The 22,051-nt window shown below is 47.5% G+C and overlaps 1 protein-coding gene across 1 annotated transcript in view; it reads right to left on the bottom strand.

Annotated features, from left to right (window-relative positions):
- CPAP (centrosome assembly and centriole elongation protein) overlaps positions 1-22,051 on the bottom strand; it is a 291,067-nt gene that overhangs the window by 229,811 nt on the left and 39,205 nt on the right. The window contains exon 6 of the mRNA XM_069640446.1: positions 18,166-18,271. Coding sequence (XP_069496547.1) covers positions 18,166-18,271 — 106 coding nt within the window. The remainder of the gene's footprint in view (positions 1-18,165; positions 18,272-22,051) is intronic.

Here is a 22,051-nt window from a genome sequence, read left to right as displayed (position 1 = left end):
GAGTGCAACCGTCTGTTCCCTCCAAAGTTCCTTCTTCAGTCGCCCATGCCAAGAAACCTAAACCAGGAGCAACTCTGTCGCCTCACCTTAGGGAGCAACCTGCTGCACCAAGTTCATCATTGAAAAAAGTACAGTCTCCAGCCAAGGTAGTTATCTTGGCCTTGCTGCATTGTTCTTGGAGTGCTGAAGTTAAGCCGTTACTTGCACCCCCCTCGAGGGTACCCTTAGACCCATTGAGCTCCAAATTGCCAAACTAACTGTCTTCCCTGCAAACCCGAAGAAAACCTTCATATACTCTACTTTGTATGTTGCTTACCTGCCGCTTTCCTCCTCAGATCTTGGTCAATGGACCTCCAGTGCCCTTGTGTACTCTGAGACTCACCTAGTAGAAGAATGGCTAAGCAGGGGTTAATTGAAGTTGCAAGAGTTAATCTAAAGTGTTCTTATTTGTTTCAGTAGTTTCTCTCACTTTTGTGCAGCTTAACATGCGATTTAATGTGTACTATGTTAGGGAAAATCCTCATGTCTGTGCCAATTCCCTTCAACCTTAGAGCCCCCCCAGCTCTTTTGATGGACTTTAGGACTTTTTAATTTTAACCCTGGAGTGAGAGCCGTTTTTCTCACTCTCATGCGTTTTGACCTGATTTGGATTATGTTTTTTCTTTGTTTTTAGAGTCTGACAAACTCCATAGGCATCTACTTTTTGTATGGTGACACAGCGCCTTCAGTGCAGTGTTAGAGAAATATATGGTTTAAGTACCTTTTCTTGTGTGAACTACTGTTCCCAAGAATAGTAAGGTGCAATTGACTTCACTTACCTTTTCACTTTGTAGGTCCAGCACAAACCATTTTATGTGGAATGCTGGGGGGGGTTACTTAGTGACCCCTTATCCGACCTACTCATGTAACATTTTTTGTTACCCTCACTACTTTAAATGGCTGGTGGCGGTGGTTTAATTTTCCTACAATTGTGCTTTCCTACTGCAAGCTGAATCCTCAACTGCAGTATAGCACCAATGGGTGACTGTTACGCTCACCTGGCTCCCACAGAGGCGTCGATCTGGACTGGACTGCTGCGGTCTCCACCAATGCGACGCGTAGGGCCGATATGACAGACTGGACTTGCCCACCTAGCTTCGTTCGCTTGGCCCGTAGGAATATTCTTCTGCAAGTGGAGCAAGGGAATTAACCACCCGTGGAGTTGAGCGTTAATCCCCCCCACCCCGCTGTTCTCCCCACTGATCACCTTGGATGTTCCCTCTTATAGTCTCATCTGATGATTTGAAAAGATGAGCTCTCCGTCCTGCATTGAGCGCAGGGGCGCGTAGATAACCAGTTGCTTCACTGGCTCGAAGGAATTGGCGAGTTCCAGGACAATATTGACTCTGATATTCCCGGCAAGACGCCGCAAGTATGTAGTTCGTAAGAGTTCAAATGCCTGACTTTCACTCTTGTCGATTCCTTGCAGGTTGCAGCTTGACCCCTACTGAAGAGTTCCTCGTGGCAACCGGTAATGTTCTGGTAAGGATTTGTATTATCCAACACAGTTCGATAAAATAATGTCCATATGTAACCTGTTGTTTTTTTCCCTTATTCAGGCGCTGAGAGAAAGTATGAAGTCTCGGGGAATAATGCCTCCGGCGGATTCCCCTCGTTAGTCCCTTGTTTCACCTTGCTGTCCTTTTGTTTCCCCTTAGGGGCCGGGGTTCGGATAGGATGCAGTGGAAGCTGCGCCGACCCGTGAAGAAGAATAGTACCACCGGTGGTAAAATCAGGTAAGTCTATGGGGGGTATTCCTCTGTGTATTCCTTGCTGTTCTTGTCTTTTCCTTAGGTGCCGGAGTGCGGCAGTAACATGCAGGAGGATGCAGTGAAATGTGAAGATGCTGCAAAGGCCGGTGAGTTCAGCGCGGCACTGCAGCAGGCGAGGCGACACGCATAAAATAACTTCTTTCTTCCAGCTCGAAGGCACGATGGATCGGGAATTCAGGTAAGGATCAAAGGTATTGCTCTTGTTCTAACCTTTTCTCCTTGTTTCTCCCTTTTTCTAGGCGCTCCAAACTCGAGGCGGGCGTGGCAGAAGACTGGATGCAGACTTGCAGCCTCGTGAGCGTTACGCTGCTGGATGCAGAATAACGTAAAGCGTGTGCTGCTCTTCGGGCGTGGTTTAAATAGCCCCCAAAGTAGTCCCAGGTAAGTATTCCTCCCCAGCCCCACCCGAGTACAAACATAGTCCCTAGGTAAAATAGTCCCTTCCAAGCCTCGTTTGGCTTGGAGCTCTTGCAGCATGGTCTGCATCAGGTAAGTTTGCAGCATGGTCTGCATCAGGTAAGTTTTAATCTATGAGCCTGGCGCCTATGGCAGGACTGCACCCAAATAGCCCCTAGCGGGGGTTGTTGGGTTTGCTTGGGGTAACTTGATGCCTGCTTCCGGGATTGCTGGACTTGGTCTGGGTGCCCGGGGGCTGGCATCATGACAGTGACCATTTTGACAATAAAGGCCCCGGTCTTCTTTTTTTGGGCATTTTCAGTTTGTGAGGTCTTTCTTGGGGTTTACCTCGCACGCCAAGCCAGGTTTGAGCCCTTTGCCCTTTGCGGGCTTCAATACTGAAACCAGCCTCTGGCTCCAGTGCATCTGCAAGGGCAGGAAGTGAGGGAGGTGCCCGAAACTCCCTGGTCCTTTGCCTCCAGAGAAACCTGAATGCACCCAGTCCTGATAAGCAGGCTGCCTGTCCCTGCAGGACAGCCACCCTGCTGTTTGAGTGACAGCTAGGATGTGCATGAATGGGAGAAACCCACTTAAAAGGCGAGGGTTTTGGGACTGAAGACAGACTGGGAAGAACACCACGACGAAGAAACCCTGAACAAAGCTTGCTGCATTTCCTGGACCTTTGAATTGCCAGGTGATGCCCTGCAGCAACTCTTTTCTGATCGACAAGAGAAGCTCCATAAAAGAAGACTTGTTCCCTTGGGTTAGTGGGACCAACTAACCCAGAGACTAACTCTGCTGGAATTCCTTCCCCAACTGGCTGTAACACTTGGCTGCTGCAGGAACCGAGTGTCAGGGGTCAAGAAATGTGTAATCTAGTGCAACGTCTGATCTGGCCAGAAGCTCCAGGAGTCTCCCCAGGATGACCGGAGCTTGAGCCCCCTCACCAGAGTGCAGGACTCAAGGCGTGAAGGAAGCCCAACCGGTATCGAAGATCCGCGGTGGTGCCGTTTACCGAGCGCTGAAACCGCAATGTGCCGCTGATCAGAAAAGAGCCCGTAGGTATCGCTGACCTTCGAATTGCTGTGCAGGAGTCCTCCAGACGTCCTCCTCCCTCTTATCCCCATGAACGAGGCCCTGGAACACAGGATCTGCAACACTGCTACCAGACAAAAGCCAGCTGGACCACTCATCTTCTAACTTAAGGGACTGTTCTGACTTGGGGTACTTACTTCATTGTAGCTTTGCTCTTCTCAGTTGAGACTTGCACTAGCTTCTTTTCTAGAGGTGAGTTCAGCTCTAACTTTCACAAGTGTAACAGCTTGCGAGCCTACAGTGATTTTTCTTCAACAAACTCTTAACTTTGTGCAAGACTTTTACTATCTAAGAAGTGCCTCAGCTCCATAGACTGTGCTCCAATTGACCTTGGCTGTCCTAGCTCCTTGGAAACTCTTCTATTCCATGTGACTTTGAATCTTACTGTCGCTCATAGGTAATGCATTGGTTTTAAACTAATATTGCTGGGAAATGTTTTTATCTAGACTCCATTGGAAGATTTAAAGTGCTCACATGCTCTGAGAGTGGATTGGTCCCACTAACTAAAAGGGAGAAGTCGTTCTTGCAGGGCTTCTCTAGTCGAGGTGAATTCAGAGCTTCAGTACAGCAGCAGGGCTTCACTGGGCAAACCAACGGTCCAGGAGTTGCAGTAGGCATCTCTTGCAAGTTTTTCTTCAGATTCCTTCGTCCAGAGGTTGACTCCTCCTTCCAAGCCAAAAAGCCTCACCTTTTATGCAGGTTTCTCGCATTCATTCCAGCCTAGCTGGAAATCACACAGCAGGGTGGCTGTCTTTGTCGGACAGTCAGCCAGCCAATCACGCCAGAGCGTATTTGGGTGTCCTAGGAGACTAAGCATAGGGAGTTCCGGGCACCTCCCTCACTTCCTGCCCACCCAGACACTCGGGCGTCCTGAAGCCCGCCAAAGGCATAGAAACAAAAGGGACCAAACCTAGTTTGGCGCGCAGAGGAAAACTCTAGAAGGACCTTTCCAAAAAGAAATGGAGAAAAAAGAAGCCCGGGACCTGTTGAAACAAAGGGGGCTTAGGCGCCATCTTGAAAAACATGGCGCCCGCTATTTTTAGCTACCGGTGTTCGCAGTCGGGATAAATCATGGTAGTTCGTTGTAAAACCACTGCCACCAGCCATTTCGAGAGGAAAGGGTAGCAGGGGACTGCTACAAGAGTTTCTAGACATAGGGGATACTAGGTAACCCCTCTAGCACTATTGGAAGATGGTGTCTGCCGGGTGTAGGAATTTAAAAAGACTAGTAAACTCAATTTAACTTTACATTCTCTGGGAAACAGGAGTTTATCCCAGAGAAAGGGAGAAAACTGTTTAAAAGGCAAGTCTCTTGGCTTGGAAAGCAGAGTCGACCACTGGAATGAAAGATCAGAAGACGAGCTGGAAGAGGATGGCTGCTTCAACTACTGGAACGTTGGTTTTCCCCGGTGAAGCCCTGCTGCAGGTCCGAATCGCCAAGTTCATCTCGACAGAGAAGCCCTTCAAGAACAACCTCTTCCTCTGAGTTGGTAGGACCAATCAACTCGTAAGCCACCTGGACACCATTCTCACAGCTGGTTGTATTTTCCTCAGAGTGCTGCAGGAACCCGAATAACCAGGGAGAAGGACACCAGCTTGTGTGCTTTAAGACAGCTACCGGAATCTGAGATTTGCCAGCTTTGTGAACAGTCCCTGTGCAGTGCAGGAGTCCACAAACTTCCTCCCTCGTATCCCCACGACTGAGGCTCAGGAACAGCGAGATCTGCAGAAGTGCCAGGAACAGAAGTCTTCAGCTGCATCTTTTTCTTCAATATAAGGTACTGTGAAAACTCGACAGAGAGAAAGTGCATGAAACATTGGCAACTTGCAGGCCTAGTCAGCTTGTGACCCGACATATGAACCTGGCTTCCGTGAACTACTTCTGAGAACCATGGCAAAGACCTTTCCGTTTAAAGACCAGAACCGTTTTTACCTATACAAGACCATTGACTTTGGCCTACCTATTGCATTGAATCAACTCCTCTGGTGAACTCAAACTATTGGCACTGTTTAAGAGTAACTTTGTTTTATTAACTTAAGCCTTTTTGCTACTACTTCAAATGCTATGAATGCCATTTTGCTCCTCCTTCAAAGTAATGTAAATGTTTCAGAACCGGTTAGTGTGAAGTATTGTAGTATATTTATTTGCGATATTGATTGCCTCCTTTTAGTGCTTTTTTTCTGACTGTAATAAATTAAGAAGTGTTTTACCAAGAAACCTTGAATATAAGTGTCTATCTGAATACTTGTAGACCTCTGTAACACCATTACAAGCTCACATTCCCTCTTGAGTTAAGCCTGGCTGCTCAGCTCGCTACCAAATACTGTGTGGTACAGACTTATACCAAAGGTTGGTTTTGCTTGCACCTGTAGTCCTAGTTGTGTGTAGTGGTCCCAAAAGGTACTGCATACAAACTTTGCCCCTACACACCTACCCTGCAGGGTGATGTTATTGCAATAAGTAAGACCGTTTTCAATGTCAAGAGCCTTAAAGGGCATGCATGTAAAGGCTGAAATGGGATACATGTCAAGAATTTTAATACAAGGTTTAGGTCCCAAACAGGTACATTAAATAGAACTGGAGGTTATACATTAGTAAGTCCCTTTAGAAATTGTAGAATGAAGGGGGTCTTAAAATAGGAATCCTTTTCTGAGGAGTGCTTAAAAATGGAAAGCGCTGCCAGGTATCCCTTTAAGGTTCCAATCTGGAGCCTCACCCAGATTGGCCAAGTGGAATAGAAAGAAAAGCACCATAGTTGTGTCACATTGGAAAGGATCCACATTCTTATCCTTGCACCAGTTGCTGAACTTGTTCCAACGGCAATGGTACAATAATTTACTTGCTGACCTTCTGGCTGAAAGCAAAATCTCCATTACGTCATCCGGGATGTCCCAATCCTTGTATCTCAGCCTTTCAGAAACCATGCGTGAAGGCTGAGTGTCTTGACCTCTGGATGGAGAACCTGACCTTCCTCTTGCAAGAGAACTCATTGTGGACGACGTATTGGAGGGCAGATGGACATGTCCAGAAGGTCCGGGTACCATGTCCTCCTGACCCTATCCGGGCAATTAGGATCATGGATTTCCTGAACTTTCTCAACCTCCTGATCACATGAGGAATGATGGTGACGGGCACTGGAAGAAATGTATATAGGAGTGGAAACTCCCAGTCCACCACAAACGCGTCTCCTAGAGCTCCTCTCGGGGAAATTCCCTGGAGCAATGCTGTCTGCACTTCTGGTTGAGACCGGCCGTGAACAGATCCATTTAAGGGGTTCCCCAAAGGGTGAAGATCTCTAGAAGGACTTCCTGAGCTAGTTGCCACTCGTGGGAGACTGTTCTGCCTGCTCAGAGCGTTCGCTGACATGCTCTGCTAACCGGCTAGGTGAACTGCTGATAGAGATTCCTTCTTGTGTTGCCCAGAACCAGAGCTGCATTGCCTCTCTGCCTGCACAGTGGTAGTGATCCCAACAACTCTCTTGTTGAGGTAATACATGGCCACTGTGTTGCCCATCATTATCAGGAAATTTGTTCCCCATGAGGAGGGCACTTGAATGTGCTGGGCCTGAATAGTTATTTAAAACGCAACAAAGTGATGATGTATTTAAAGAGGATGCGCATTGACATAGCCCTGCTACAAGAGACCCACCTCACCAAGGAGAAGCTGGAGGTGGTCAGAAGGAAATGGAAAGGTAATGTCATAGGTGCCACATACTCGGCATATCCAAAAGGGGTAATCACCTGGGTGGCACCGCACGTGCCGTTTCAGTTGCTCAGCTCGACAATAGACCCAGAGGGCAGAATGGTGGTGGTGGCGGCGGGGATCCTGGAAAATAGGGATGTGAACATTGTAAATCTGTATGCCCCCAACCATGATACAGCGGCATATTTTAGGTCCATATACAGCAAAATGAGCCCCCTGGTGGGTGGCGCGATGGTATGGGGAGGGGATTTCAATTGCACCTTGAACCCCAAGATCGATAGGTCAGATGACAAACCAGGAAAGCCGGCGCCAGCAGCTAAAGCATTGAGAACACTATTGATAGACCTTGGTCTGGAGGATGTGTGGAGAAGGCTACACCCAATGGATAGGCAGTATTCGCACTATGCACCGCCACATGACCTGCACACAAGGTTGGAGTACGTGTTTGCTGCGGCGGACATAGCGGGAGAAATAGTGGGGGCCGAATACAAGGCCAGGGTATTGTCCGACCATTCGCCTTTGATCGTAGAGTGGCAACATCAACCCCCCCAGAGCGCGTATCCCAACATGGAGGCTCAGAACTGAAGCTCTACAGGATGCAGAATTTCGATAGGATCTGAGGGTGGCTATTGAGGAATACTTTGAAATTAATACGGGCAGCGTACGCTCTGTGGGAACAGTGTGGGAGGCATTCAAGGTGGTAGTGCGGGGGGTAACCATATCAAAATCTAAGGGGCTCCAATGGGGTATTGAACGGGAACTGCTGGAAACAGAAAGAGAGCTGGAGGGCCTTACTCGAAGTGAGGGGACCGCCCGAGAGAACAGCGTCAAGATAAAAGACTTACAGTTCGCTTGTAATGAACTTTGGGATAGATTATGCAAATTAAATTATAAGAAATATACGGAAAGTGTACATGCAGGGGGGGATAAACCAGGTAGACTAATGGCCTGGCTATACAAAAATGAGACCACCCCCCCCCCCGTTCGGTGATCAGAGAGGTCTAGGATGCAGAAGGCCGAATTTATAACACCCAGGAGGGGGTAAACAGGGAGTTTCTCAAGTATTATAGGCGATTATATGAGGATACAGGAGAGGATATGAGCCAGGAAATACTGAAAACAATAGAAGATGTGGGGCTGCCCACCTTGGATGACCTAGAACGCGCAGACTTAGACGCCCCCATTACCGCGGACGAATTGGAGGCGGTGATCCAACACATGCCTACATGTAAAGCGCCCTGGGTTACCCAGCAAATTTTATAAAACGTACAAGCAGGAGCTACTGCAGCCGCTGCTGGCTATGTTTATTGAAGCCAATGAGCGGGGGGAACTGCCGCCGTCCCTCCGCTGGGCAGCGATCGTCCCACTCCTGAAACCAGGCAAGCCGGACATGGAATGCGGGTCCTATAGGTCCTTGTCCATGCTTAATCAGGATAGCAAAATACTCACGGCAGTGCTAGCCATCAGGCTAAAGAGGGAAATCGGCAAGTTGATACACCCAGACCAAACGGGTTATGTCCCCGGCAGAAATATCACAGATGACCACAGGAGGCTGCACCATATCATTGATCAAACTAAGGAAGACTCGGGCGAGATGGCCATCGTGTCGCTGGACGTGGTGAAAGCCTTTGATTCAGTGCGGTGGCCATGGTTGAAAGCGACCCTGAAAGGATACGGAATGGGACCAAGATATACTAGATGGGTCCAGTTGCTATACAGTACCCCGATTGCGAGAGTTAAAATTGGACCCACAATCTCAGAAAAATGTCAACTCAGCAGGGGGACCAGACAGGGTTGCCCCTGGTCACCCATGTTCTACATCCTGGCATTAGAGCCGCTAGCAATATGCCTGCGGCAACAATACGGGGAGGTGTGGATTCGCACGGCGGGGGGCACACACCTGATATCACTGTATGCAGATGATATGCTTCTGTACTTGCGCTACCCAGAAGAAACCTGCAATATGTGCTGGAGGTGATGGATCGTTATGCTGCCCTCTCGGGCATATCGGTGAACCCCGGGAAGTCTAGCTTGTTCCCCTTGGGAAGGTATAGGAGCACCCCATCGGTGGGGCTACCCGTCCTGCGAATACCCTGGCAGACTGTGACATTCAAGTATCTGGGTGTGAATTTTTACCATAAGATAGAGATAGAGCACAAACATAATACAGAGAAAGCGATTGAGGGTATCAGGAATAGCATGGCTTTTTGGTCTAGGTTACCCCTGGCCATGATGGGGAGAGCGGCTCTGCTCAAAATGGTCGTTCTGCCCAGACTCTTGCACTTTTTTGTGAATGTCCCATACTTGATCCTCAGACGCGTCTTTGCGAGACCCCATGGCATGTGCAGGGGCTTCATATGGGGAAACTCCAGGAATAGGTTGGCCTTGTGGAAGCTATAGAACACTTGTGATAAGGGGGGCATAAACCTGCCAAACTTTGAATTGTATTACTTGGCGGGACAGCTGTTGTATGTGGCCAGGTGGTTGTCTGCTGAGGACTCGGCGGAAGCCAGCTTTTGCAGGGTGACTCAGCCCCATACTTCCTAAAAGAGACAGTGTGGATGCATAAAACTAAAATGGCGGGGAGGGGGAGGCTATTGGAGTTGGGCTGGGAAGTCTGGCGCAGAGCATGTAAAACGGTGGGTGACCCAGACCCGCTCTCTCAGCAAGTCCCGCTAGTGGCACTATGCGGGGATGATCCCCAATAGTTCGAAGCGGTTCGTAGATACTGGGAACCGGTGGGTCTAGATATATGGCAGGAAGGGGAGGTATTGGAGTTTCAGAGGTTGCAGGAGGAGACAGGGGTGCATAGTGGCCAATACATTACATATGTCAGGCTCTTGAAATGGGTAAGGGGGAGGTGGCCTGAGACGGCGCTGGTGGAAGAACCTGATGCCACCCTGGAAATTATGTATGATGTCTCAGAGGGTGGACATGAAATATCTAGGATATATGAGCTCTTAAGAACAAAGGCAGAGAGGGAGCTACTCCAGCTGAGGCATGATTGGGAGGAGGAGATAGGAGAATCCATGATGGATGGGCAATGGGATAGAGCTCAGAGGTACCACAGAAAGGTGTCCCTGAATGCGAGACTCCAGCAGATCCAGCTGTATGTCACCCACAGAGCCTATCTGACCCCTGGAAGAATAGTCAGGTTTGGAGGCTCAGCCATACAGAAATGCCCCAGGTGCGGAGAGGAGGAGGCAGGAATGCTGTACATGTTCTGGGCTTGCCCAGAGGTGCATAGATTCTGGGAAGAAATAAAGACAAAAATGGCCGGTGGGGGTGTGGTGCTGTAACGCTCACCTGGTTCCCCCGGAGGCGCAGGTCTTGATCTGGCGAGGATACTGTCTTCAGTGTTAGGCGCAGGGTTCGTTTTGCTCCCGGACTGGGCCCCCTTCCCACCGACAGTTTAAGCTGAAGAGTGAGGTGTCTGCAAGGGTAAACCAAGGTATTAGTGTTTGGAAGGTTTGGAAAGTTCCTAGCCCCTCTCGCCCTTTCTTTCCCCGTGGAACTGGGGTGATATTGCGCTTACCTCATATAGGTAAATGCCGGGCTCTCCATCCTGCGCCTTATGCAGGGGCGCTGGATCCAGTTGCTTCACTGGATGCGAGCTCTGCCTCTTGATAGCAGAGGATTTGCTGAGAGCGAAGACGCCGTTAATGCACGAGCGTGCCTTGTAAGTATTAAAGTTCCTTTTGCCTTGTTCTCTTCTCTTTCAAAAGTCTTAAGTCTGTAAAGTCTATGTCTTTCCCTTTTCAGATGCTGTGACGATGAAGATTATCCTTCTAATGGCACGTAAGTAGAAAGACTGCACTAGCGCTGGTGAATGCTCCGTAATGTCTCTTTTGTCTTTGCAGGTGCTGAGGTGCAGCGCGAACAGATTGAAAGCGAGCATAACACAGGTAAGCAGTCTTGTAACTAAGCGTTACTAACCGATGTATCTTGCCTTACAGGTGCCGGAATGCAGCGCGAGCTGAGTTGGAACGGGCGTAACACAGGTAAGCAGAACTTGTAGTCGAATATACTGACCGATGTTCTCTCTCTTTGCAGATGTCGGATGCCGGAAGAGAAAGGCAGAAAAAGGCGCCTTGGATGCCGCCGTTGGATTAGGTAAGTAGATTCACTGCCTTTACTTTAGCCTAACCTGTGCCTTTGTTTTGCAGGAGCTGCAGAAGACTGAAGAAGACTGAAGATTGGATTCCAGCAGGTTATTTCGTGTTCACAGGATCTGGAGCTGGAGGTTTCCTGGAGCTGACACGGTGAGCGTCCTGCTGCAGATGCAGAATAACGCGAAGCACTTGAAACCAATCGGGTGTGGTTTAAATAGCCTTCTGTAGTGCTTAGGCGTCTCCTTCCACGACCCCACCCAGGTAAGAAAAGAGTTCCAGATTTCTAAAAGAGTTCCTGTGTTCTGCTTCCAGGGAGTGGCTCCTGCTCCACCCAGACAGAAAAAGTAGTTCCAGGCAGAGAAGGATCAGGAGACCAGTTAGCTGGTAAGTAAGCAGCATGGTCTGCTACAGGTAGGTCCACCAAGCACTCTTATCCAATATGAGCCCGGCGCTTCCTGTGCCGGGACCAGTCACCATCATGAGCCTGGCGCCACTGGCGCCAGGACAAGGTCCAGAGGGTCCCTATAGGGACTGGCTGGTTCCTGGGATCAGAGTCATGGGCCTGCTTCCAAGGTCGTGGGGCAAGTCCTGACCCCTTGGAAGCAGGGATCATGACAGCACCCCCCCCCTCAAGGTCCCTCCCAAGGTTGACTTCTCCGGAGGTCTTGGTTTGTTAGGAAATGTCCGATGAAATTTCTTGATTAGTCGGGGAGCGTGTACATGTTCTGCAGGTTCCCAAGATCTTTCTTGGGGGCCGTAGCCTTTCCAGTCAATCAGGTAGTGTAGTTTTGATTTGGAGATCTTGGAATCCAGGATATTTTTGATTTCAAACTCAAGTTCTCCGTCAACTAGGATAGGTTCAGGAGATTTAGTCAATCGGGTTTTTGGTTGAACAGGTTTTAGTAGTGAAACATGGAAGACTGGGTGCATTTTCATGCGAGGGGGTAAATCCAACTTGACCGCTACTGGATTTATTATGGCAGTGACAGAGTAGGGTCCCAGGTATCTTGGGTTAAAGGTGCGTGGTCCCTTTAGGGGTAAGTATTTGGTGGATAACCAGACTTGATCTCCTATTTGGTATTGAGGGGCTTCCTTTCGATGTTGATCTGCTCCTTTCTTGTATTGTTCCTTGGCCCTTTGAAGGTGGATAGTAGCTTCCTTGAAGGCTTGGGTGATGGTTGAATGTAGGTGGTCAACTGCTGGTGTTCCAAGATCCTGAGGTGGATCCAGGTTAGAGGTTCGAGGATGATTACCATACAAAAGAAAAAACGGGGTCTTTCCGGTTCCAGAGTGGACTGAGTTATTGTAAGCGTACTCGGCTATCCAAAGGATGTCCTTCCAAGTTCCTCCTGTCTGTTGCAGCATGCAGCGTAGGTACTGTTCCAAAGTCTGATTGGTCCTTTCGGTCTGACCATCGGTTTGTGGGTGGTGACTGGTGGAAAGCCTCACATCAATTTGAGCTAACCGACAGCAACTCCGCCAGAAGTGGGAGATGAATTGACTTCCTCTGTCTGAGATTAAAACTGAAGGAAAGCCGTGCAACCGAACGATGTTTTCAAGAAATTCTCGAGCCAGGATTGCTGCTGACGGTAACCCCTTTAGTGGGATGAAATGTGCCATTTTTGAAAATAAGTCTACGATTACCAGGATTGTATTGTATCCGGAACAGGGAGGTAAGTCGGTGATAAAGTCCATGGAAAGGGTATGCCAGGGATGAGGTGGAATTTCAAGTGGTTGTAAGAGGCCTGCTGGTTTTTCCTTAGGACTCTTGTTCTGGGCGCACACTCCACAGGACATGACAAAGTTTCTGATGTCTTTTCTCCAAGATGGCCACCAAAAGTGACGCTTGACCTTTTCCGAGGTCTTGGCCATACCCGGGTGTCCTTCCATTAAGGAGTCGTGATAACAAGAGATGACTTGAGTTTGTACGCTGGTACAGGGTAGATAAAGTCGTTCCTTGAAGTATAATAAGTCATTCTTTACTGTGAAGTCTTCCCCCTGAAGTTGCCATTTTTGTATGTCCGTTGGAGTTACAAGTTGTTTAACCTGGGTTTCAATTTCTTCAATGGATTGCATGCTGATCAAACCCAGGATTCTTTGTTCAGGAATAATAGGTACGAGCTCGGGGTTAACCATGTGTTCCTCTACTCCGATTCGAGAGAGGGCATCCGCTTTACCATTCTTATTGCCTGGTCGGTAGGTGATTATAAAATCAAATTCGGCAAAAAATAATGCCCAGCGAAGTTGTCTGGAGGATTGAGCTTTGGCTGATTTAAGATACTGTAGATTACGATGGTCAGTAATGACTGTGACTGTGTGTCGGGCTCCTAAGAGATAATGCCGCCAGGCCTTAAAGGCGGACTTAATAGCCAACAGTTCCTTATCGGTAATGGTGTAATTGATTTCTGGGGCTGATAATTTGCGAGACCAAAACGCCACTGGGTGCAACTGGTTGGTTTCTGGATCTCTTTGTGAAAGCACTGCTCCCATAGCAAGGCTGGAGGCATCGGTCTCGACGATGTAAGGTAGTTCCGGGCGGGGATGTTTTAAAATCGGGGCGGAGGTAAATTTAGTCTTTAGCTCCTGAAAGGCTTGTTCTGCCTCGGTAGACCATTCAAAACGTTTTTTTTTTCTAAGGAGAGCTGTAATGGGTTGGACTACCCGAGAAAAGTCTGGAATAAACCTGCGATAGAAGTTGGCGAAGCCCAACATACTTTGAACCCCTTTTACAGATGATGGTGAGGGCCACTTGATTATTGCATCTACTTTCCTCGAGCCATGTGAACTCCGTTAGGTGACAAAATAAATCCCAGAAATTCGACCTCAGTAACATGAAAGACGCACTTCTCTAATTTTGCAAAAAGTTTGTGTTTGCGGAGCCTCTCCAGTACTGCGGTTACATGTTTTCGGTGTTCTGCCTCAGAGGACGAATAAACCAGAATGTCGTCAATGTATACAACTACACACACATCAATGAGTTCACGGAGCACGTCATTCATAAAGAACTGGAATGTGGCCGGTGCGTTACACAACCCGAAGGGCATCACTTGATACTCGAACAGTCCATACTTGGTACGAAAGGCCGTCTTCCATTCATCGCCCTCCTTTATTCGCACCAAATGGTAGGCTCCTCTGAGGTCTAACTTAGTATATATGCAGGCGTTTTTGACTTGGTCAAGTAGTTCTGGGATCAATGGCAATGGATACCTGTTCTTAATTGTAATCTGGTTCAGGCCACGGTAGTCTATACACGTTCTTAAGTCTCCCTCCTTTTTTGGCACGAAGAACAGAGCTGAGGAGGCCAGGGACTTCGAAGGACGGATGAATCCGTTAACCAGGTACTGGTCCAAATATTGCCTTAGGTGGAGATTTTCAGGTTCAGTAAGGGCATAAATCCGACTGCACGGAGGAGTGGATCCGGGAATCAGGTCTATCTGACAGTCGTATGATCTGTGGGGAGGCAAAGAATTAGCTTGGTCTTTCCGAAAGACATCTTGGAATTCCTGGTATTCAGGAGGCAGTTGCGGACTCTCAGAAACAGTTGCAGCTAGTTTGGTGGAGAGCTGAGGGTAGCAGGTAGAAGCGCATTCTGGAAACCGGATTGTCTTTGCTCGCCAATCAATTTGAGGATTGTGTTTCTCCAACCAAGGACCTCCCAAAATGACTTGAAACTGAGGGGCCTTGATCACATCAAACACGATCTTCTCTTGATGCCCATCTTGGCTTACTAACGTTACTTCCATGGTGGTGTGAGTTACGGGTCTGGAAGCTATTTCCGTCCCATCCACGGTGGTAATGACGTCTTTCACCGTCTTTGGACAAAGAGATAGATTCATCCTGGCGGCCAGCTCACAGTCCAAGTAATTCCCGATTGCGCCACCATCAATGTATGCTTTAATGGCATGCATACGATTAGGTTGTTCAGGACTCACGAGGACCATGGGCATGATGAAATGCGAGGTCAAAGAACTGGTTTTAACGCTCGGCAAGCGGACCTCTACACTTGCCGGGCGAGGTCGTTTCCCGGCTCAGAATTCTCGGTACCTTTATCAGACGCCCCTACTATCTTCTTCTTGGGCTTCACTGGACAATCTCGAAGAAAGTGCCCCGAGTTTCCGCAATAGAGGCATAATTGCAGTTGTCTCCTCCTTTCCCTCTCCTTTTGGGTTAAAGGTCCTTTTACACCCCCTATTTGCATGGGTTCCACGGAATCAGTTCCTTTCGTAGAACTTTGCGGCCTTGAAAAAAGTCGGGTTTCAAATCTGGATCGATCGGCTTTCCGATTCTGTAGTCGATGATCCAATTGCACTACCAGATCGATATATTCGGAACAGTCTTGTGGAGGATTTACCACTTGAGCCAGAACGTCTTTTAATTCCCCACACAGACCTCTGTAAAACAGTGTGATCCTCTTATCGTCCGGCCATCCGGTTTCCACCACTAGTCTGTTAAATGATGCAATATAAGTCAGAAGATCTTGATTGCCCTGTCGTAGTGAAAGAAGTTCATTGTCCAAGGCCTGTCCCTGATAGTGCCTTGCGAACAGTTTCTCCATACTGGCTTGGAAGTCCTGGAAGTTATGGAGAATGGGGTCATCTTGAGACACTAAAGGAACAGACCAATCTGCGGCACTGCCACTGAGATAAGAGAGCACGAAGGCCACTTTAGCCTGGTCCGTTGGAAAAGCGGCGGGTCTGCACAAAAAGTGCAAGCGACATTGATTGAAGAACACAGCAAACTTTTTTGAATCACCTGAAAAGCGTTCGGGCGGAGCCAAAGGTATATTTCCTGGTAGATTGATTTGTACCGGATTCGAGGAAGCTGGAGGAGCGTGGCCCCCACTTGGGGTTGATAGAGGAGTTTGCCCAGCTTGGGCTTGCAGCAATTGTCTAGCCAAATCGTCTGTTCGCTCTTTGGAGACCACTAACTCCCTCCTTAGGGCATTTGTTTCCTGACGTGCAGCGTGTACTTCCGCCCTCAACTCCCCGAGTAATTGGGCCAACTGGTCTGTGTCTGAGGTTTCCATTGCGCCTGGGCGGGAATTTTGTGGTATGGCTTCGCGTTCTGTAACGCTCACCTGGTTCCCCCGGAGGCGCAGGTCTTGATCTGGCGAGGATACTGTCTTCAGTGTTAGGCGCAGGGTTCGTTTTGCTCCCGGACTGGGCCCCCTTCCCACCGACAGTTTAAGCTGAAGAGTGAGGTGTCTGCAAGGGTAAACCAATGTATTAGTGTTTGGAAGGTTCGGAAAGTTCCTAGCCCCTCTCGCCCTTTCTTTCCCCGTGGAACTGGGGTGATATTGCGCTTACCTTATATAGGTAAATGCCGGGCTCTCCATCCTGCGTCTTATGCAGGGGCGCTGGATCCAGTTGCTTCACTGGATGCGAGCTCTGCCTCTTGATAGCAGAGGATTTGCTGAGAGCGAAGACGCCGTTAATGCACGAGCGTGCCTTGTAAGTATTAAAGTTCCTTTTGCCTTGTTCTCTTCTCTTTCAAAAGTCTTAAGTCTGTAAAGTCTATGTCTTTCCCTTTTCAGATGCTGTGACGATGAAGATTATCCTTCTAATGGCACGTAAGTAGAAAGACTGCACTAGCGCTGGAGAATGCTCCGTAATGTCTCTTTTGTCTTTGCAGGTGCTGAGGTGCAGCGCGAACAGATTGAAAGCGAGCATAACACAGGTAAGCAGTCTTGTAACTAAGCGTTACTAACCGATGTATCTTGCCTTACAGGTGCCGGAATGCAGCGCGAGCTGAGTTGGAACGGGCGTAACACAGGTAAGCAGAGCTTGTAGTCGAATATACTGACCGATGTTCTCTCTCTTTGCAGATGTCGGATGCCGGAAGAGAAAGGCAGAAAAAGGCGCCTTGGATGCTGCCGTTGGATTAGGTAAGTAGATTCACTGCCTTTACTTTAGCCTAACCTGTGCCTTTGTTTTGCAGGAGCTGCAGAAGACTGAAGAAGACTGAAGATTGGATTCCAGCAGGTTATTTCGTGTTCACAGGATCTGGAGCTGGAGGTTTCCTGGAGCTGACACGGTGAGCGTCCTTCTGCAGATGCAGAATAACGCGAAGCACGTGAAACCAATCGGGTGTGGTTTAAATAGCCTTCTGTAGTGCTTAGGCGTCTCCTTCCACGACCCCACCCAGGTAAGAAAAGAGTTCCAGATTTCTAAAAGAGTTCCTGGTTCTGCTTCCAGGGAGTGGCTCCTGCTCCACCCAGACAGAAAAAGTAGTTCCAGGCAGAGAAGGATCAGGAGACCAGTTAGCTGGTAAGTAAGCAGCATGGTCTGCTACAGGTAGGTCCACCAAGCACTCTTATCCAATATGAGCCAGGCGCTTCCTGTGCCGGGACCAGTCACCATCATGAGCCTGGCGCCACTGGCGCCAGGACAAGGTCCAGAGGGTCCCTATAGGGACTGGCTGGTTCCTGGGATCAGAGTCATGGGCCTGCTTCCAAGGTCGTGGGGCAAGTCCTGACCCCTTGGAAGCAGGGATGATGACAGGTGCTGGATGTGGGGTCTGCTGGGGCATGCCTACTTGGGAATTTCCCCAGGCCACGTAATTTAAAGCATATCAGCAAAATGAAGGACCTGGCATATGTCCTGGCCAAGTGCAGGATTGCAATGTGTTGGAAGGCGGCCCATAGGCCTAGAGTTGAGACATGGTGGGCGGACCTCCTGAGATAGGCAGAAGCGGAAACTGCGGTTTGGTTTGAAGCTGGCACCACAGGGGGGTGGGGGGCAGAAGAGGAAGTGGGTCCCCTGATGGCCTGGAGGTAACTGGTGACCACAATGGCTACCCCTCACCAGGTCAGTCATGGAACAGAAGACTCAGATGAGTCAACTAGTACTGAGATTCCCGAAAATACTCATGCAGATGACGCTAATGAAACGGCTCGTGTTTGTGAGGAGGGAGGGGGGAGGCGGACGGGAAATGTATAATGTGTTGGTTTGACATGGATTATGAACGTCCTAAAAGTTGTAATGTTTGGCGTGTTGTTCAAAAAATAATAAAAATTGTTAAAAAAAATATATATATGTTTGTCCATTACCTGCTGGTGGTCTTTTTGCTTGAGGCGTTGTTCTTCTAATCTCATCTGCTCCTCTAGAAATTCCTCAAATGACTGTTTCTTCTCCTTAATGCCAGATACAATCGGCCTGCATGAATGAAAAAATATATAACTTGTGACAAATGCGATTGGAAAAATATATGCCAGTCCATTCGGATGATGCCATGTTATCATCCGCTACCTTTGCAATACTGAAAACTATGTTGGGTATCAACAGAAAGCAAATGAACAGTCTTAATAGATTTCCAAAATGTAAGGATTGGACTTCCATTTGAATTTAAAAAAAGCTTCCTGAAATGCACCTCTAAACAACATTATGCAGCTACTACTCAGGAATTAAACATTTTTTGATGATGGTGTTTTTTGTTCATTATCACTCAAGATGGTACCTAAATTTGTTCTCTTTTACCGTACAACAGCAGGTAACACTGCACGCACATGCAATATATTTCAATGATCTTTTAGTTTTGGTTTCTCTGACAGTCTATGGAATAGAGGTCCGTATTCTGCTAATCTCCATGTCATTAAACTCTTGTGAACTCTAATATACAGGCGCTTAGCTTTGCAAACAAGCGTCATATCCGGTAGAAGGCTTTATTAGAAGTCCTCTAGGGAGGTAAAGTGGCGTTGGGTAAGTTGTATCCTTATACTCGAAGAGGATTTGCTGGTTATAAAAACACAAATACCAAAACCTAATCTTATTAGTTTATGTCCTTGGGACGCTCTAATCTAAAGCACCAACAATGGACAACAAACAGTTTCAAAATGAAACAAACAGTTTCAAAATGAGCTGATCAACTAGCTTAGCCTCCAGGCTAACACCATTTTAAAAACCGTGTACAATCCTTTGGACAACTCAAATAAGTCCCAACAATTATAATTTTTTTTTAATCAAAGTCAAGCCCTAATTAATAGCAAAAGTCATAAGCATTGTTAGGTATGATTTTCACAGAAATGGTAAATCTTCCCGACCTGTGTCAGTTCCAGTTCCCGAGGGTAGAAAGGATCTTTGGATCCTTTTTATATGTTATTCTGTGAAGCCACCACACCCCACCTTATGTTGAGTGCTGGGGAGATCATTTTAATGTGAAAGGGGATACATTCTAACAATTACAATTACAAATTATGTTACAGTGACAAGCTTACCTTCAATGGCTGGTGGCAGTGATACCTTGTATTAATTTGGTGCACATTTACCACGGGCTGTGTCCACAGCTGCAGTAAAGGCACCTAAGGGTGCTCATTTTACCAAAATGGCCCATCTTCTTTTTTCGCCATTTTAGGGTTTGTAGTTTCTTGCTCCTTCCCCTGTCATCCAGGGCGGGAAATTCCTTTGTGTGATTTTTAACTTCGGCAGGAATCCACTGGACTCCCCGCCCAGGCTCCGTCTGTCTGCGAGGGCAGGAAGCGAGGGAGGAGTACAGCCCTTTGTCTTACGCCTTGCGTAAATGGGGGCAAATCCCAATGGGGGCTGACTGTCCTGATTGGACAACCAGACCGCCCTTTCTTTTAAAATGCAGGGAGAGAATGCAGAGGCTGTGCTGTAGTTCCTGATAAATACTGCGAACCTGGAAGCTGAAGAAAAGTTGACCACTGGAACCAAAACCGAAGAGGATGATGGAGGAAAAGCGGCTGAAATGATTTCCAGCGACCGGAGAGCCTGCCGTGTAACCGTAGCCTGCTGTAGCCCTTCCTTCCAATCAACCTGGAGACTCTGTAAAAGAAGACCCCGACCCAGAGCCTGGTGCGTCCCACTAGACTAAAGAAGACCTGCATTTTGAGCCATCCCAAGCATTGCTGCGACCTTGCGTTGCTGCAATACACCAATATCCTGGGACCTCGAGTCATTGGGCGGTGCACGGTCATCCGAATTACGAATCTCGCTGAAACTTCCTGGGCATCCTGCTGGATCTCCAGAGACACAAATCGAGTCCAAAAAGTCCCAACAGAGTGCTGGACCTTTGTAACATCGAGAATTCAACCGCGATTGTCGGTCTTCTTCTGTGCTCCTTGAAAAGGCACCAAATCCAGGGAACCCTTGCGTAGAACCTTCTTCATTGATCCCTTCTGCAAAGTTCCTTCTGTGGTCTTGTCAGTCACCATGACAAGGAATCCACTGACCAGGTATTTGGCTGCAGACCCTGAAGTCCTCCTGCTGCAAAATAATGCTGAGGTACTGTGTTGGCTTGGGTATGTACTTACCTTACGTCTCTTAGGATTTCTGTGTTGCTGTGGGGTGTTTTCTGTGATGGGGAGGCCTCTCCATCCAGTGCACCCAGTCCCACTGCTAGAATCCCGCTATGGTGTCTTCTGCGAAGCCCCTGGACCCTAGAAGTAAAGTACTGACCTGATTGCCCAGTTTTCCTAAGGAACTCTGACTCTTGCTACTAAAGAACCTATTCCGACACTGTATGTTGGTCACTAGTCCTAGTGACCCCCTTTTCTGCCACTGAGGACACTCATGCTTCAAGAACCAGGGAAAGACTTTGAAAGGTTTGGGCCTTTTGCTTAGAAAAGAAAATAAGTGTTTAAAAGTTACTTACTTGTAAAGATTTGGTTGGTAACTGTAAGAGGGAACAGTTACAAAACTTCTTACTTACCTTGGATGTGCAATGCACTATTCTTAAAAGTATGGTTAACATCTTTTCTTCCTTGACCGTCTAATACAAAGTAGATGTGAAGGTATATTACTCTCCTGTGATTAGGTTGTGCCTCTTCCCAAAAGTAAAGTGTTGGTTTCACCAGATTAGTCCTTTGAGGATAATTGTAGGAGTGTCCCCCAACTTGGTCTTGCTTACCCTGACTTGCTGTTAGCCTGTCCAGAATAAGTCTGCATTAGGTGGTTGCCTACCTAGAATATCTGAGTCATTTGGTAAAGTGTAACATTGGGTTTTACTTTCGCTGTGCTATCTAACCTAGAGTCTGTGGTTATAACTGTCCTTGATAGGTAATATTTCAGTTATCCTTATAGCTGGGAAAGATCTAACCTGGGCTGCTTGTGAGATATAAAAAGTATATGGATTTTACTTACCTTGAGTTAGATGTGTGCCTTCCCAAAAATAAGTTACAAGAGTTATTGCTTATCTCCATCTGTGGTTCACTGATCTCAAAAGCACCTGTAATTGAATATTACATCCTTAGGTTTTACTCACCTAGTATAACTGTGTGCTATCACAAAAGTAGTTATAGGTTTTTACTGCACCTGGAATACGTGTTCCACTATTCACAAATAGTATATTGTCCAGTTAAGTCAGTGTATAACTGGAAGGGTCTACTGCCCTTGCATTACTGAATGTAATTGCATAAAACCCATTGGTTTTTACTCCCCAAGAATAGGTGTGACTTATACTGAATGTGTATGAAAAGGTTTTGACTTCCCTAGAACTATTGTTGGGTAGTTGCCAAATAAGGTTTATAGGTTTATAAGAGGTATAGTGTTGTGTTTTTATAATTGTGATTTCATATAATGTGTTAGTACTTACTTACCTCTAGATTTATCTGGGCCTACCTGTATATAAATAAATAATGTATTTTTACATACATAGTGTTTCAGCGTTTCGTTGGACCATTTGTATTACAATTTCATTTGTGCTGATTCTACAGCCCTCTCTCCCTCCTAAAATAAGCCTGGCTGCTATGTCTGTGCTACCATGTACTCAGATGGTACAGCCTTATACTAACAGCGGAGTCTTGTGCTGTCTCAGTTGAATGGTTTTACTAAGCCCTTAGTTGGACTTCAGAAAAACTGTCTTAACAAGCATTTTGTTAGGGGAGTTTTCCTAAAGTCCTACTGGTAGTAAGACTTTAGTAAGCTATCCCAGTGTTGTTTAGATCTCCAACTCTTAGTATCAGTCTGTACCAAATCAGG

This window comes from Ambystoma mexicanum, chromosome 7q, assembly GCF_040938575.1.
Source record: "Ambystoma mexicanum isolate Mex_15411 chromosome 7q, UKY_AmexF1_1, whole genome shotgun sequence".
Lineage (NCBI taxonomy): Eukaryota > Metazoa > Chordata > Amphibia > Caudata > Ambystomatidae > Ambystoma > Ambystoma mexicanum.
The sequence above is the reverse complement of the archived record's forward strand: the minus strand, read 5'-3'. Positions and strand labels throughout refer to the sequence as shown.